Here is a 17,900-nt window from a genome sequence, read left to right on the forward strand (position 1 = left end):
GTGCCTGAGCCATTAAGCCATCTCTCTAGTCCTGTTCACTGTTTTTGTTACATGCTCATCTCTGAATTTCCAGCACCTTGATCTAGCAGATGGCAGTATGCCTGTGAGGTGAATGAGTGCGATCCCTTTCCCCTCCCTCTCTCTCTGCCTTGGGAGAGGCTGGAACAATAGCCCAGAAATACCCTTGATATTCAGTAATCCAAAGGGGGTTCTCATGCTGGGCCTCCAGCCCCTGTTGGTCCAGGTCCTATTAGTCACCTGCATGTCTCTGCTGTCCTTCATGTGTCTTGTCAGGCCTTGGAGACCCTGGACAACGGCAAGCCCTATGTCATCTCCTACCTGGTGGATTTGGACATGGTCCTGAAATGTCTCCGGTATGGACTCCTGTTCTTTGGTCAGGCTGTTACCCAAAGAGAGGGACCGCTGGTGGGTGAGAGAAGTAAAGAAGGGTTATAGTGACCAGGGAAGCTTCCATTTAGACTCCATCTCCATGGAGACCATCACTCAGAGTCAGCACTTAACTGCTAAGCCACCTCTCCAGCCCCCTGAACTGTTTATTTTATTTTACTTTATTTACTTTGGTGTTTGTTGTCTAGGGATTGAAAACAAAACTCTTTTCTTTTCCCTTGTATTAAGTACTGACTTTTATCTATTTATTTATTTTTACTGTTTATTGATAGCTTCATAAGTATAGACAATAAGCCATGATAGTTCCCTCCCTCCATTCCCTTTCCCCCCAATCCACCTTCCATCAAACTCCCCCCTTTTCAATTAGTCTCCTTTATTTTTTTTTTAATTTTTATTTATTTATTTGAGAGCGACAGACACAGAGAGAAAGACAGATAGAGGGAGAGAGAGAGAATGGGCGTGCCAGGGCTTCCAGCCTCTGCAAACGAACTCCAGACGCGTGCGCCCCCTTGTGCATCTGGCTAATGTGGGACCTGGGGAACCGAGCCTCGAACTGGGGTCCTTAGGCTTCACAGGCAAGCGCTTAACCGCTAAGCCATCTCTCCAGCCCAGTGTCCTTTATTTTTATGTCATCATCTTTTTCTATTATGAGGGTCTTGTGTAGGTAGTTTCAGGCACTGCAAGGTCATAGATATGGAGACTAATTTCTGTCTGGGCGATTGCATTGTAGGGAGTCCTACCCTTCCTTTGGCTCTTACATTCTTTCTACCACCTCTTCCACAATCGGCCCTGAGCCTTGGAGGGTGTGAATACAAAACTTTGTGGCAACTGCTTTGCCACATAGACCTCAGCCCTTCCTCTTGACCGCATTGAGTTTAGTGTAAGAATAGACATCTTAATGCAGGCTTTAGTGAACAGGGGAGAGGAGCTTAGTGGAGTCACTCAGTCCACTGTAGATGATGGCAGACAGGTCTCAAAAAGAAAAGGCCCAAGTCTCCCTCATCCAACTCTTGCTCTGCTCTTGCTACCTGTTGGCCTCTTCAGAGCCATTCAAAGTGCTGCAGTCTCAGCCCTCAGGACAGCGTCCTGGGCGATGGTCTGGGGTTGGCGCTTTGAGTCTGAGCTCTTGCAGTAGCATAGGCAGGCCATTGTGCAAACAGTGGCTGTTCCACAGGACACCTAGACGCAGGTGGCAGGAGGAAGCCATACCAGGAAGGTAGGAGTTGTTCTCCGCAACAGCATTGCTCACCCAGGGTCATGATCACCCCAGGAGGAAGTGAACTATTCAAGCAACCACCTTTAACCACTGAGCCATCTCCTGGCCACAATGAACAACCCAAGAGACAATGTTTTTTTTTGTTGTTGTTATTGTTTGTTTTTCTTTATTGTCACTACAGCAGGGAAAGGTGCTAATGGCATCTAGTGGGGAGGAGCCAAGACTGTAGCCAAATATCCCACAACCCTCCTGACCAAGAACCTTCCTGCTCCAAGTGTCTGTGTTCACCTTAACAGGCCATAATAGTCACCTCAGGAATCTTACCTTTCCTGCATGTTCCATGTCTCTTACTTCCCTGAAAAGGAACCACTGCACACCATGAATACACAGCTAGCTTCTTCCCCAACTCCAAGTTGCTGTGCTTTTCTGTCACCTGTGTCCCTGTAGTCTGGATAATGAGCTTCGTGACATGAGCTTCCTTGACTCTTTAGCCTGAGGAAGGACTCTGTGCGCAGAAATGCTGGCACTTGCTGGGCGTGGTGGCGCATGCCTTTAATCCCAGCACTCGGGAGGCAGAGGTAGGAGGATCGCCATGAGATCGAGGCCACCCTGAGACCACATAGTGAATTCCAGGTCAGCCTGGGCTAGAGTGAGACCCTACCTTAAAAACCAAAAAAAAAAAAAAAAAAAAGAAAAGAAAGAAAAGCTGGCCCTTGCTGCATCTCCCTTCTCCTCCATCAGGTCTAACCTGTGGTCATCCAGTGTTGATCCAGTGGTGGGCTGGTACTAGCGACCCTCTTGAATGAATCTGAGAGCATATTTAAAGGACTGAGTCTCTAGAGCTGGAATGAATGGGTCGGAAGTAGTCCTTGGACTGGGTGTTTGTCACCGGCACTGCAGCTGTGAAGTGTGTTGGTCACTGTGTCCTCGTGGTCTTCCCCATCTTTCCGAGACTAAACCAGATGCGAGGCTGGTTAGCAGAGAGAACCTGAGGCTAGGTGATGTGCAGATGAGTCTCTTTCTACAGAGTATCGCAGGGTCCCTGACGTTGGCTAATTCTTGGACTTTTCATCGCATAGCTACTACGCTGGTTGGGCCGACAAGTACCATGGGAAAACCATCCCTATCGATGGCGACTTTTTCAGTTACACTCGCCACGAGCCCGTGGGGGTGTGTGGGCAGATCATTCCGGTGAGTGCCAGTGCTTCCAAAGGTCGTCATGAGGGTGGGTGTGAGATTCAGTTTACCCAGATGCATTTCAAAGGGGGAGGCTCTGCAGGTGGCGTTGAAAACAGGCTTTGGCAAACACACTGTAAAGAAAGCACTGGAGAAAAGCAAAAGACAGCACCAGATTTGATCTCTACAGACAGACTTGTTTATTGGTAGAAACAGCAAGGGGCCTCAGCTTTCCTCTGGGATGAAGACTGAAGCACTGGGCCAGGCTGGAGTTCAAATTTATGACGAGGATCCTAAGAGGAACTGGCTGGACCAGGCGCAGTTGATAAGGAACTTGTAGCTGTTTGTGTCCTTGTTCAGATTAGGCTTCTTCAGCCAGGAATGCCTAAGGGAGGACACTCAGATAGTCTCTGGTCCTTCAAGGCCAGCTAGGCTAAGGGGAGGGCATCAGTCAGGGAAGGGTGCCAAACTTTATTGCCCGCAAGCTTTAAGGATAGTTACTAACTCTTTAGTTCCCTTTAGTTTTCAGGGAAGGCTATTAACCCTTCACACACCTGAGTTCAAGTGGGAGCCCTCCACTTGTGGGCATGAGATGTTGGGCAAGTCACTTTTTCCCCTCCAAGTCTCAGTTTCTGCAGCTGAAAAGTGGCCATAGGGATTCACATGTGCCTAGCAGCTAAGGCCACTGGTTGATGGGAATCACTGTCACCACACACCACCTGCCTCACCCATCGGAACCCTACAGTGTAGTTGTGCAGAACCCCAGGACTCCGAGGACTCGCTGTGTCTCTTCTCGGGTGGCATTCATTTGCCACTTGGTATTGCTGTCTCGGGAGGGCACGGGTTTTCAGTGGCTCTCGTTCTGTGCAGTGGAATTTCCCACTCCTGATGCAAGCGTGGAAGCTGGGCCCGGCCTTGGCGACGGGGAACGTGGTTGTGATGAAGGTTGCGGAGCAGACACCGCTCACCGCCCTGTACGTGGCCAACTTGATCAAGGAGGTGTGTGGTGACCTCTAAATGCCCTTGTCAGGCTTTCTCTGGAAGAGCTCTGGAGAGAGGCCTCTGGGACCTCAAAACAGTTTGCAGAACCCTGCCCTTGCCATTCTTAAACCAGTGGTTCCACACTTACTGTTTGCCACATTGCCCCATGGCAAGACCCCCTTTGAGGAATGAAAGCCACTGTTCTAGTGAAGTGTGCTCTGCCCACAGGAAGGAACCCTGCGGTCACACTGCCTCCGTCCTCTCTAGAAATGGGGTGCTATCTCCTAGCAGGAGGAGAATGACTTCTTGGGTCTCCTGACTTTCCTACAGGCTGGCTTCCCCCCTGGCGTGGTCAATATTATTCCTGGATTCGGCCCCACGGCTGGGGCCGCCATTGCCTCCCATGAGGATGTGGACAAAGTTGCATTCACAGGCTCCACCGAGGTAAGGTGTCACAGGACTTCAGCAGTGGGGTAGATGTACTTCCTAGCAAGAAGCAAAGGTGCACTTCTTTTCCCTCAGAAGGTGCCACCTGCCCTGGGGGCATGTGTTTTCCCCTCAATTCTTACAGAAAATACCCTCACAGACCTATCTATGTCTTACTTGATTTCTGATCCAATCAAGTTGGCGATCAAGATTAATCATCACAGGCTCTTTGTGGCCTGCTTGCTTCTCTGGCTCATGTTGGGAAGGGCTGACACCCCTGTGCAGTGAGGAGATCAGGGAAGGGCAGGCACCCCTGCTGGTGAGGAGGCCAGGGAAGGGTGGGCACCCTGGTGGTGAGGATATCAGGGCTGTCCAACGTCATAAAACCAGAGATGAAGTGGTAGCACCGTAGCATGGACTTCAGAAAGCTTAAGTGCAAGTCCTGGCCTTGACATTGTCACCCAGGGGTGGGGAGATAACACTGAATGTCTGAAATGCACTGTTAATTTTCTTTCTTTCTTTATTTGAGAGTGACAGACAGAGAGAAAGAGGCAGAGAGAGAGCGCACGCACATGTGAGAATGGGTGCGTCAGGGCCTCCAGCCACTGCAAATGAACTCCACATGCATGCGCCCCCTTGTGCATCTGGCTAATGTGGGTCCTAGGGCATTGAGCCTTGAACCAGGGTCCTTAGGCTTCACAGGCAAGTGCTGAACTGCTAAGCCGTCTCTACAGCTCTCTGTTAATTTTCTTTAAAACCTGGATGGCAACCAGGATGGCCTGGTGGCCCGCACCTGTAACCCTAGCATCAGGAGGTGAAGGCAAGAAGTACAGATCATCCTTGGCTACACAGCAACTTTGAGGCCAGCATGGGTTACATAAGACCCTATCTCAAAAAAGTCAGAGCAGGGCTGGAGAGATGGCTTAGCGGTTAAGCGCTCGCCTGTGAAGCCTATGGACCCCAGTTCGAGGCTCAGTTCCCCAGGTCCCACGTTAGCCAGATGCACAAGGGGGTGCACGCGTCTGGAGTTCGTTTGCAGAGGCTGGAAGCCCTGGCGCGCCCATTCTCTCTCTCTCCCTCTATCTGTCTTTCTCTCTGTGTCTGTTGCTCTCAAATAAGTAAATAAAAAATGAACAAAAAATATTAAAAAAAAAAAAGTCAGAGCAATAGTCAGCAAATCCGGATGGCAGTGTCTTGTGTAGTAGAGGCAGCATGGCTCCTGTGGTGAGCAGTGACGGCTCTGGAGTCACCGTTGTAGAGCAGCGTGCGCTTGCTGACTAGCCTTGTACTATTAGTTCTGTCACTGTCATGATCAAACACCTGATGACAAGAAGCCACTCAAGGGGCTAGAGAAATGGCTTAGTGGTTGAGGTGCTTGTCTACAAAGCCAAAGGACCCAGGTTCGATTCCCCAGGACCCACGTAAGCCAGATGCATAAAGGGGCATACACATCTGGAGTTTGTTTGCAGCGGCTGGAGGCCCTGGTGTGCCTATTTTCTCTCCTTCCTCGCCTGTTGCTCTCTCTCTCTTTCTCAAAGAAAAAGTAAAATAATTTTTTTTTTTTTTTGGTTTTTTGAGGTAGGGTCTCACTCTAGCTCAGGCTGACCTGGAATTCACTCTGTAGTCTCAGGGTGGCCTTGAACTCATGGCGATCCTCCTATCTCTGCCTCCCGAGTGCTGGGATTAAAGGCATGCGCCATCATGCCCGGCTCCTAAAATAAAATTTTAAAAGAACAGTGCCTGTTAAAATATTTAAAAAAGAAGAAGCTGCCATTTAAGGTCTAGAGCAATGGCTCAGTGGTCAAAGATACTTGCTAGCAAAGCCTGATGGCCCAGGTTCAATTCCCCAGTACCCACATAAAGCCAGATGCACAAAGTGGTTCATGCATCTGGGTTCATTTGCAGTGGCAAGAGGCCCTGGTGTGCCCATTTCCCACCTCTCATTCTCTCTCCCTCCCTTCCCCGTCCTTGTAAATAACTTTTTAAAGGTTGGTTTGTTTGTTTTTATTTATTTATTTGAGAGCGACAGACAGGCAGAAAGAGAGAGAATGGGTGCACCAGGGTCTCCAGCCACTGCAAACAAACTCCAGACGCATGTGCCCCCTTGTGCATCTGCCTTATGTGGGTGCTGGGGAATCAAGCCCCAAACTGGGATCCTTAGGCTTCACAGGCAAGCGCTTTATCGCTAAGCCATCTCTCCAGCCCATAATTTTATTTTTAAAGAAGCAGCGTAAAGCCAGGCATGGTGGCACACGCCTTTAATCCCAGCACTTGGCAGAGGTAGGAGGATCGCCATGAGTTCAAGGCCAGCCTGAGACTACATGATGAATTCCAGGTCAGCCTGAGCTACAATGAGACCCTACCTCAAAAAAACAAAAAAAAACCAACAACAAAAGCAACTTAAAGGAAGCAGGATTTATTTTGGCTCACAGTTTGAGTCTAATCATGGTGAGAAAGGCTTAACAGCAGGAGCTCGAGGCTGCTTTCTCACACCTGGGCACATCAGCAAAGCAAGACAGGACAAGACAGGAAGTGGGACTGAGTTACAGCCTTCAAGGCTTGCCCCCCACCTCTAGTTACCTGTTCTTCCAGGTAGGCCCACTTCTTAATGGTTCCACAGCCTCCCAAAACAATGCCACTGGCTGGGAACCAAGTGTTCAAACACATGACCTTTGGGGGAATTGTAACAGTGAGTCAGTAGTGAGAACCATACCTATTCACAGGGTTGGAATGAGCCTTAGGACTGCTTAGCCATGAGTAAGTGCTTCGTAGGTGAATGAATTGAGTGAACAAATGAATCAATTGATGAAGGTTGTTACTGGGCTGCTGTGGGCCAAATACTAGAGTGAGCCAGGCAAATTAAGACATTTGTTGACTCCTTACCATACTGTCTACCCTTGAAAACAGAGACAAAGTTCCTTCCAGAGATAAACTTTTTCCTGCCCTGAAATCTCAGATGTATTTTTTTGCATGGTTTCCCAGGAATAAATAGGGTAACAAGGGCTAGAGAGACACCTCAGTAACTGAGGTGCTTGCCTGCAAAGCCTCAGGACCCAGATTCAATTTTCCAGGACCCACCTAAAGCCAGATGCACAAAGAGACACATGCATCTGGAGTTGGTTCGCAGTGACCAGAGTTCCTGGTGCACCCATTGCCTCTCTCTCTCAAATAAATAAAATATTTAGAAATATATTAAATAAACAGGTAACAAATGTGACCTTCAACCCCGCAGCCCACCCCTTCACTCTCAGCCTGCACCCAGACTGTGGTTCTGGCAAGGCGGAGGAGCAGTGGCCATGGTGATGCATTCGAGATCCTGCTTGGCTTTGTCACTGCCTGACTTAATGTTGAGAGGTGATAGATGCAAAGTCTCATGGAGAGCGTTGTCTCCTAGTAGACATGTGTTCCTCACTCAAGAAATGAGTCTGAGTTATGGCTTAGTGGTTAAGGCATTTGCCTGAAAAGCCAAAGGACCCAGGTTTGATTCCCCAGGACCCATGTAAGCCACAGGCACATGGTGACACATGTATCTGGAGTTTGTTTGCAGTGGCTAGAGGGCCTGGTGTGCCCATTCTCCCTCCCTCCCTCCCTCCCTCCCTCCCTCCCTCTCTCTCTCTCTCTCTCTCTCTCTCTTTTTTTTTTTTTGGTTTTTCCAAGTAGGGTTTCACTCTAGTCTAGGCTGACCTGGAATTCATTCTCAGGGTGGCCTCGAACTCACAGCCATCCTCCTACCTCTGCTTCCCGAGTGCTGGGATTAAAGGCATGCGCCACCATGCCCAGCCTCTCTCCCTCTTTTTCTCTGTCAGATAAATTTTAAAAGTAATAAAATGTTTGTAAGAAAGTGAGTTTGAGCCAAGCTCTAGGAACATAGAGGTAGACACACTTTGTCCTTTCCCTCGCGGAGTATGCAGTGTGCTTGGGGGGCAGTAGTACTGAGACTCTGTGAGCCTGGTTCCTCACTGCCAGCCGTGTGACTGTGGGCACATGGCTTGCCTCTAAGCCCAGGGGGAATGTTGCGCCTACCCTTGAAGGCTTTAGGAGGACAGCCTCTGTCGGGGCTGTGTGTCGGCAACAGCCGCTGTGTGGTTATCACCATAGTCATTGAGGAGCGCAGCCTTTGGCTCTCTTCCTTCTTTCAGAGCTGGTCCATATGTCTGTCCCCACAGGTTGGCCACCTGATCCAGGTTGCTGCAGGGAGCAGCAACCTCAAGAGAGTGACCCTGGAGCTGGGGGGAAAGAGCCCCAACATCATCATGTCAGATGCTGATAGTAAGTTATGCAGCGAACGGTGGCATGAATGGGGTGCATGGTGAACAGTGCTGTGGCCATTGGTCCCCTCCTCCTCTTCTCACGCTGTCTTTCTGCCTGCCCTCCCCTTCACAGTGGACTGGGCCGTGGAGCAGGCCCACTTTGCCCTGTTCTTCAACCAGGGCCAGTGCTGCTGTGCCGGCTCCCGGACCTTCGTGCAGGAGGACGTCTATGCAGAGTTCGTGGAGCGGAGCGTCGCCCGAGCCAAGTCTCGAGTGGTGGGGAACCCCTTTGACAGCCAGACCGAGCAGGGCCCACAGGTAAGCCAGGCGGTTGCAGCTGGGCCTAGAATCCAGAGCCAGCTCGGTGAAGCAGGAAGGGTGTTGGCTCAAGTGCGCCCTCTGCTACAGACCAGCAGTGTGCCCCGTTGGGGTGAACCTGAGACCCTGGTCACTGTTTGCTTAGGTCTCATAGGCTTTGGTAGGGGAGCCACAACGAGTCTGAGGGTGGATGGGCTGTGCCACGGGACAGGGCTACACGTAACCAGCTCCCCTTTCTCTTCAACACCTTGAAGGTGATATAATTCACACGTCATCATGTGTACCGTTTTTAGTGTATACTTCATTGCTTATTAGTATATGCACACGGCTGTGCAATGGTCCCTAGTAGTTCAGAACATAATAATCACCATCTTCCAAAATAATCCTGCATCCATTAACAGTTACCTCTGGCTCCTCCTTCCCCCAGGCCCAGCAACCATCATTCCATTCCTCAGGATCTGCCTGTGGTTAGGTTTTTACGTAAATAGTGTAGAACATGGTCCTTCAGCTGTTTCCACTCAGTAGAATGGCTTCAGTAGGCTCCAGTGTTGTCAAGGGTCAGAACTTCACATTCCATTGAATGGATATATCACATTTAAAAATATTTTATTGCCGGGTGTGATAGCGCACGCCTTTAATCCCAGCAATTCGGAGACAGGTAGAAGGATCACCGTGAGTTCGAGGCCAACCTGAGAATACAGAGTGAATTCCAGTTCAGTCTGGGCTAGAGTGAGACCCTACCTTGAAAAAAGAAAGTATTTATTTATTTATGAGAGCGAGAGAGAGGCAGATATATATAAAGAGAGAGTGGGCACACCTTGGCCTCTAGCCATTGCAACAGATGAACTATAGATGCATGTACCACTTTGTGCATCTGGCTTTACATGGGTGCTAGGGAATCAAACCTGGGTCCTTAAGCTTGGCAGGCAAGTGCCTTATCCACTGAGCCATCTCTCCAGCTCTGGGTATATCACACTTTGTTGTAGTCAGGTTCACATTGCTGATAGAAATCACTCAACCAAGAGCAGCTTGTGGGAAAAAGAGGTTTATTTTGGCTTACAGGCTCTAGGGGGAAGCTCCACGATGGCAGGGGAAAAAGATGGCATGAGCAGAGAAGGGGTGGACATCAGCCCCTGGCCAACATCAGGTGAACAGTAACAACAGGAGAGTGTGCCAAACACTGGCATGGGGGAAATGGCTATAACACCCATAAGCCCACCCCCAAAATACACTGCCTCCTGGAGGTGTTAATTCCCAAATCTCTATCAGCTGGGAACCTAGCATTCCGAACACCTGAGTTTATGGGGGATACCTGAATCCAACCAGCATAGTCTCCCTCTTAATTTGATAGGCACCTGGGTTGGTTCTCTCCTTTTGAGTATTGTGAGCCATGCAGCCTGAATGCCGACATCCTTTTTTGTTGTTGTTTTGTTTTTTGAGGTAGGGTCTCTCTGTAGCCTAGACTGACCTGTAATGTATATTTTATTTCTTGTTTGTTCGGCTTTTTAAAAAAAATTATTTGTCTTTATATGACAGAGAGAGAGAGATTGAGAGAAAGAGACAGAGAGAGAGAATGGGCACGCCAGGGCCTTCAGCCACTGCAAAAAGCTCCATATGCACGCGTTACTTTGTGCATCTGGCTTATGTGGGTCCTGGGGAATCGAACCTGGGTCCTTTGTAGGCAAGCACCTTAACCAGTGAGCCATCTCTCCTGTCCTTGCTTGGCTTTTCATTTCGTTTTTTATTGAGGCAGGTCTCACTCTAGCCCAGGCTGACCTGGAATTCATTATGGAGTCTCAGGGTGGCCTCAAGCTCACAGTGATCCTCCTACCTCTGCCTCCCGAGTGCTGGGATTAAAGGTGTGCGCCACCACACCCAGCCATGTGTTATATTTCTCACTCTGAGTGTTTCCTCCTTTAACCTTGCTCATTCAATACCCTGTCCCTTTCCCAGCTGCCTCTGGCTGCAGGTTCTCAGCCGAAAGCTGAGGAGCAGTCGGGATCCAGCATCTCCATCACACTGGTCTCCTTACCCTACAGGTGGATGAAACTCAGTTTAAGAAGATCCTTGGCTACATCAACTCGGGGAAGCAAGAGGGAGCCAAGCTGTTGTGTGGTGGAGGTGCTGCTGCTGACCGGGGTTACTTCATCCAGCCCACCGTATTTGGAGATGTGCAAGATGGCATGACCATTGCAAAGGAGGAGGTAAGCCAGGGCCCGGGTTCCAGAGAGCACTCTTAGAAGGGAGGAGACCGGTCATCTTGACCTTATGACCCATACTCTGACTTCAGGTCAGCTCTATTTCTAGAATAAATTATTTGTACCTGATAAGTCACTCTCCTCTTGATCCTGTTAGGGCCACTCACAGTCTGGGCCAGTATCTAAGTTCCCCAGCATAGCACACAGGACTTTGTTTCTGGTCCCTGGGTGCCATGAGTCTAGGAATGAAGTCACTTGGTCCTTCCCATATCCTTGATACACAGAGGACATTGGGTGACACTCTTCCTGATGAAATTTTTCTGATAGTATCCCCACACCTCCTCTGCTCCCTGCTGGCGTCCACTGTCAACACTGGGCCGATGTTCACCTGTTGACAGCGCTGAAGTCCTTTGTGCTGGGCTCTGCAGAGCCCCTGGAGATGCAGGTGGTCTCCAGAACAGGCCTGAGGACAGAGGCACCCCAGCTGATGCAAGTACATCTTGGTTTCTAAATTGCATTTTTCATGAACGGAATGAGAGTTCCTTAAAGAGATGATCCATCTTGGGTTTGAACAGGGAAAGAGTAAGATAAGCCTGGACTTTCTTTTTTTATTATTATTTTTAAATTATTTATTTATTTATTTATTTGAGAAAGAGACAGAGAAAGAGAGAGGAGAAAGAGAGAGAGAAAACGAACTCCAGATGCATGTGCCACCTTGTGCATCTGGCTTACATAGGTCCTGGAGCATTGAACCAGGATCCTTTGGCTTTGCAGCCAAATGCCGTAACCACTCAGCCATCTGCCCAGCCCTTTTTAAAATTTTTATTTATTTAGCCCATGACTTACTTTTTTTTTTTTCTGTCAGAGATCTGCTTTATTTTTTCTTAAATTTTATTTATTTATTTATTTGAGAGCGACAGACATAGAGAGAAAGACAGATAGAGGGAGAGAGAGAGAATGGGCGCGCCAGGGCTTCCAGCCTCTGCAAACGAACTCCAGACACGTGCGCCCCTTGTGCATCTGGCTAACGTGGGACCTGGGGAACCGAGCCTCGAACAGGGGTCCTTAGGCTTCACAGGCAAACACTTAACTGCTAAGCCATCTCTCCAGCCCCTGCTTTTTTTTTAATTTAATTTATTTTAATTTTTATTAACATTTTCCATGATTATAAAAAAATATCCCATGGTAATGCCCTCCCTCCCCACGCCCACACTTTCCCCTTTGAAATTCCATTCTCCATCATATTACCTCCCCATTACAATCATTGTAATTACATATATACAATATCAACCTATTAAGTATCCTCCTCCCTTCCTTTCTCTTACCTTTATGTCTCCTTTTTACCTTACTGGCCTCTGCTACTAAGTATTTTCCTTCTCACGCAGAAGCCCAATCATAATAGTTAGGATCCACATATGAGAGAGAACATGTGGCGCTTGGCTTTCTGGGCCTGGGTTACCTCACTTAGTATAATCCTTTCCAGATCCATCCATTTTTCTGCAAATTTCATAACTTCATTTTTCTTTACCATGGAGTAGAACTCCATTGTATAAATGTGCCACATCTTCATTATCCACTCATCAGTTGAGGGACATCTAGGCTGGTTCCATTTCCCAGCTATTATAAATTGAGCAGCAATAAACATGGTAGAGCATGTACTTCTAAGGAAATGAGATGAGTCCTTTGGATATATGCCTAGGAGTGCTGTAGCTGGGTCATATGGTAGATCAATCTTTAGCTGTTTTAGGAACCTCCACACTGTTTTCCACAATGGCTGGACCAGATTGCATTCCCACCAGCAGTGTAGAAGGGTTCCTGTTTTTCCACATCCTCGCCAACATTTATGATCATTTGTTTTCATGATGGTGGCCAATCTGACAGGAGTGAGATGGAATCTCAATGTAGTTTTTATCTGCATTTCCCTGATGACTAGTGACGTAGAACATTTTTTTAGGTGCTTATATGCCATTCGTATTTCTTCCTTTGAGAACTCTCTATTTAGCTCCATAGCCCATTTTTTGATTGGCTTGTTTGATTCCTTATTATTTAACTTTTTGAGTTCTTTGTATATCCTAGATATTAATCCTCTATTAGATATATAGCTGGTGAAGATTTTTTCCCATTCTGTAGGTTGTCTCTTTGCTTTTTTCACTGTGTCCTTTGCAGTGCAAAATCTTTGTAATTTCATGAGGTCCTGGTGATTAATCTGTGGTTTTATTGCCTGAGCAATTGGGGTTGTATTCAGAAAGTCTTTGCCAAGACCAATATGAGAGCAGAGACCATCCTCAGTTCACACCTGAGAGCAGTGACTATAGTCAGTTCACACTTGTTTCTTTAGCATCCAGTCTGTGTCTTGCACCTAGTTTCAATCTGATGGATGACAGGCTTAAATTCTTACACACGAAATGTGCATGTCACATGGGAGTATGATCATATATGGCTCATGCTTTTTAGGACTATTTAGAAATAAGATCTGAGCTGGGTGTGGTGGCGCACACCTTTAATGCCAGCACTTGGGAAGCAGAGGTAGGAGGATCGCCATGAGTTCGAGGCTACCCTGAGACTACATAGTGAATTCCAGGTCAGCCTGAGCTAGAGTGAAACTCTACCTCGAAAAAAACAAACAAACAAAAGAAATAAGATCTGTATGTGAAGCCCGGGGACCCGGAAGGTGGTCAGTCCCCTTTGTCTGAGAGCTCAGAGGCCATTGTGGAGCCGAGGTCTATTTCCTGGGCTCACTCCACACCTGCCACCTCATGTTCAGCCATGAGGGCTGGGAGCAGGTGTCCCCATAGTGTCCTCCCCCCCCCCCCCCGGCTCTATTCTTTTCCTGTAGATCTTCGGACCAGTGATGCAGATCCTGAAGTTCAAGACCATAGAGGAGGTTGTCGGGAGAGCCAACAATTCCAAGTACGGGCTGGCTGCAGCTGTCTTCACGAAGGACTTGGACAAAGCCAATTACCTGTCTCAAGCCCTCCAGGCTGGCACCGTGTGGTAAGAGGCCCTGTAGCCATTCTCTCATCTTAGCAAAGATGCCTCCAAACCAGGGTCTTCTGGAACCCCACAGTTGGGGTGCTATTTTCAGACTCTCTTTGGTCAGGATGCCCATGCCCCTTCTCTCCCAGGGAAGGTGCTCTGGAACACATGCTGCCGAAGCTGGGGACCGGGGGCCTCACCCAGCTGTGACAAGGCAGGCTCCCACAGCTGAGGGCTCTCTCTCGTAGCTTGCCTTGGCCTCCCCCACGTCTGTCATTTACACGCCCAGGCCACCCCCACCCCACCACCCCACACACAGCATCCATGTCTCCTCAGGAAGATTTGGACCCATAAGATCTTTTGAGAACCTAGAGTGGAGCACGTTTCTTATGTGTGCATTCTCGTCTCTCAAAATTATAGGGTCAACTGCTATGATGTATTTGGAGCCCAGTCCCCATTTGGTGGCTATAAAATGTCGGGCAGTGGCCGGGAGCTGGGGGAGTATGGCCTGCAGGCGTATACTGAAGTAAAGACGGTGAGTATCTGAGCTCATGGGGACCCTGCTGTCCCTGGGGCAGAAGGGTTTCAGCATTTATTACTAGGTTTTTGTTTTTGTTTTTTTTTTTTTTGTTTTTCGAGGTAGGGTCTCACTCTGGCTCAGGCTGACCTGGAATTCACTATGTAGTCTCAGAGTGGCCTCGAACTCTCGGAGATCCTCCTACCTCTGCCTCCTGAGTGCTGGGATTAAAGGCGTGCACCACCACGCCCGGCTGGGTTTTATTTATATATATATATATATATATATGTACATATATATATATATATATATATATATATATATACACACATACATATACACACACACACACACACATATATACATACGATTTATTTACTTGAGAGAGAGACAGAGGAGGAGGCAGAGAAAAAAAGAGAATGGGCATTCCAGGGCCTCCAGCCCCTACAAACGAACTCCAGATGCATGAGCCCCCTTGTGCAGCTGGCTTACTTGGGTCCTGGAGAATCGAACCAGGGTCCTTAGGCTTTGCAAGCAAACGTTTTAACTTCTAAGCCATCTCCCCAGTCCTATTACTAGCTTCTTGTTCTAAGCCAGGGAAGAGGTTAGCCCCAATGTCTAGAGTTGTGATGCCAACCAGCTCCACACAGTCGTTTGCTGGGCTTTGTCATGGGCCAAAGACTTGGCCAGCTGGAACAAGACCCCTGTGGGCAGAAGCAATGAAGAAATCTTCCATTAAAAACCAGGCAGGCAAGCACTAAATAACAAGAACTATGGCATTGCCAGTGACAGAGTGTGGCATGGCACTCACAGGAATCTAGCCAAGGAACTCAGCAGAAATAAAGTGGTAGTGCCATGACTAACACCACAGTGTTATCTCTAGGAAGAAATACGAATGCCCAGTAATTCTGTATCTCTCCCACCATGGAGTACCAGATACCCTTTAGACATGTAAGCCAGGTGTGGTGGCATATGCCTTTAATCACAGCACATGGGAGGCAGAGGTAGAAGGATGGCCATGAGTTTGAGGCCAGCCTGGGCTTCAGTAGGACCTTACCGCAAAAAAAAAAAAAAAAAAAAAAAAAAGCAACCACAAAAGCCAGGCATGGTGGCGTATGCCTTTAATCCAAGTACTTGGGAGGCAGTGGTAGGAGGATTGCTGTGAGTTTGAGACCACCCTGAGAATACATAGTGAATTCCAGCTCAGCCTGAGCTAGAGTGAAACCTTACTAAAATAAAATATTTGATTTGCTTGTTTATTTGAGAGAGAGAAGTATGTGTGTGTGTGTGTGTGTATGTATGTATATATACATATATATATATACATACATACACACACACGCATATATACATACATACATACATTGTTTTGTGAGACAGGGTCTTGCTATATAATCTTCACTGGCCTGGAACTTGCTACACAGTCCAGTCTGGCTTCAGATTTGCAGCAGTCCTGCCTCAGCCTCCCCAGTGCCCTGCCACACCTATCAAATGTCTTAAACTGAATTATCCCATGTTTTGGCTTTCGATGTCATCCATTTTCGTATTATGGCACACAAACATCACCCGACAGTGGCTCAATAGTCAAGGTACCTGGTGTGCTTTGATCTTGTGGAGGACAGTATGGATGGAGCCAGCCCTCTCCTCCTTGGAGTTACTCTCTGGGCTGGATAACCAGGGGCTGGGAGTGTGGTGAGAGTGCTGTGTAACACAGTGTGTGGTGTTTTGCAATATCCTGACCTCAACAGCCACCAAATAAATGGCAGTTTGACCCTAAAAATGTCTCGGGACACTGCCAGATTTCTCTGGATCCCTGGGTGCTTTTGGTTATGTGGACAGCTCCAGGTTGCTGGGATGAACTTCCAAGCCAGACACAGTTTATAGAAGGAAGGGTGTATTTCAGCTCACAGACCCAAGGGGACATTCTATCAGTGGCGGAAGAAGCTGGCTCCCCGTCACAGATCCTAGTAGAGAGACGCCAGCAGCCAGCATGCACCACAAGCAAACACGCGTGGGCAGCAAAGCAGCAGGCAGCGAGCCACAGGGACCCAGGCGGAGCTCCAGAATCTCTCTGCATACCTTTGGGCTAGAAGTCAGATTCACCCCCAGCCACCTTAGGGCTACACCCCAAGATCCATCCACAGTGACACCTCTCCCAGCTAGGCAGCTGGAAATTCAAGTTACAAATGTTAACATCTACGCTGGGCTGGAGAGATAGCTCAGCTGTTAAGGCTATGCTCTGCAAAGCCAAAGGACCAGGTCCAGTTCCGCAGTACCCATGTAAAGGCAGATACATAAGGTGGCACAAGTATCTTTGGCTCAGTTGCAGTGGCTAGAGGTCCTGGCGCACCCATTCTCTCTATGTGCCTCTGTCTCAAATAAATAACATTAAAAAAAAAATCTGCAGGCTGGGGGGATGCATCAGTGATTTAGAAGGCACTTGTGTAAAAAAAAAAAAAAAATCTGCATCTATTGTGGGACATACATTCAAACTACCACAGCTGAGAATCTGGTTAAGGGGAGCAGAATCTGCCCTAAGAGGACATCCTTGGTGGTTGCTGTAAGTGGCGACTACCTGGCAGATGTCAGAGGAAGAAGGGGCCCTCCTGCTCTATGGAGGGCATCTAACTGGCACCCTCTGAGCCCTGGGAAATACGAAGACTAACTGATTTTCTGCACCTCTCACAGGTCACCATCAAAGTGCCTCAGAAGAATTCATAAAGAACCTTGCCAGCTTCCTTCCTCACCCAGAGCCAGAAAGCCCAACACAGCCATGGAGAAATCCAAGAAAGACGACAAAGTCCATAGAGAATCCCTTCACCAAAATATCCTCGGCGAAGACAGTGAAAATGGAGTTGATAAACAAGAGTTGTTAGTGAAAACACACTGTCTGTTCCTTGGGGACCAGAGTACTTGCCTCAAATGTGCGAGGCTCTGGCTTCTCTCTGTAGCTCTACAAAAAAACAAACAAGCAAACAAAAACAAACAAACAAACAAAAAAATCCACAACCATAAACTGTAACCACATACTACTGGCTTTCAGGGTGATTATGTTAAAAAAAAATTCTGTTGTCTTCGCTCTGCTACACTTCAGTAAATTGCCCTCTGGAGGAGAAAACACTTTGTGATTGTATTTGCATTGAAACAACCGTGAGCACCTTGCTTTGTATTCTGAATTAAAATTCATTAAGAACAGCTATTCTCAGTGGATGATGGGTCCTTGTCCCTCCATGTCCCTGAACGGTGCCTGCAGGAGTGTGGTTCTCAAGCCGGTGTCGCTGTGTGTCTGACGAGCGCCCTTCTGTGGGTGAGTGCCTTTGTCCTCACGTGTGATTCACAGATCTCAGGAAGTCATGGCTCAGCCTCACTCTGCGCTTCTGTGTAAACCAGAAGAGACATGGACATTCACTGCTAGATCTGTTTTGAAAGTTGGA

At 48.1% G+C, this 17,900-nt stretch overlaps 1 protein-coding gene across 1 annotated transcript in view; it reads left to right on the top strand.

Moving 5' to 3' along the window:
• The window catches only part of Aldh2 (aldehyde dehydrogenase 2 family member), a 37,820-nt gene extending 20,155 nt beyond the window's left edge, over window positions 1-17,665 (top strand). Inside the window, exons 4-13 of the mRNA XM_004670976.2 lie at window positions 295-374; window positions 2,704-2,815; window positions 3,671-3,799; window positions 4,112-4,225; window positions 8,374-8,476; window positions 8,591-8,775; window positions 10,815-10,979; window positions 13,810-13,967; window positions 14,370-14,484; window positions 17,155-17,665. Of these exons, the coding sequence (XP_004671033.2) occupies window positions 295-374; window positions 2,704-2,815; window positions 3,671-3,799; window positions 4,112-4,225; window positions 8,374-8,476; window positions 8,591-8,775; window positions 10,815-10,979; window positions 13,810-13,967; window positions 14,370-14,484; window positions 17,155-17,187 (1,194 nt within the window). The 3' untranslated portion in view covers window positions 17,188-17,665. The remainder of the gene's footprint in view (window positions 1-294; window positions 375-2,703; window positions 2,816-3,670; window positions 3,800-4,111; window positions 4,226-8,373; window positions 8,477-8,590; window positions 8,776-10,814; window positions 10,980-13,809; window positions 13,968-14,369; window positions 14,485-17,154) is intronic.
• The last annotated feature ends 235 nt before the right edge of the window (window positions 17,666-17,900 follow it).

Source organism: Jaculus jaculus, chromosome 13 (assembly GCF_020740685.1).
Source record: "Jaculus jaculus isolate mJacJac1 chromosome 13, mJacJac1.mat.Y.cur, whole genome shotgun sequence".
Lineage (NCBI taxonomy): Eukaryota > Metazoa > Chordata > Mammalia > Rodentia > Dipodidae > Jaculus > Jaculus jaculus.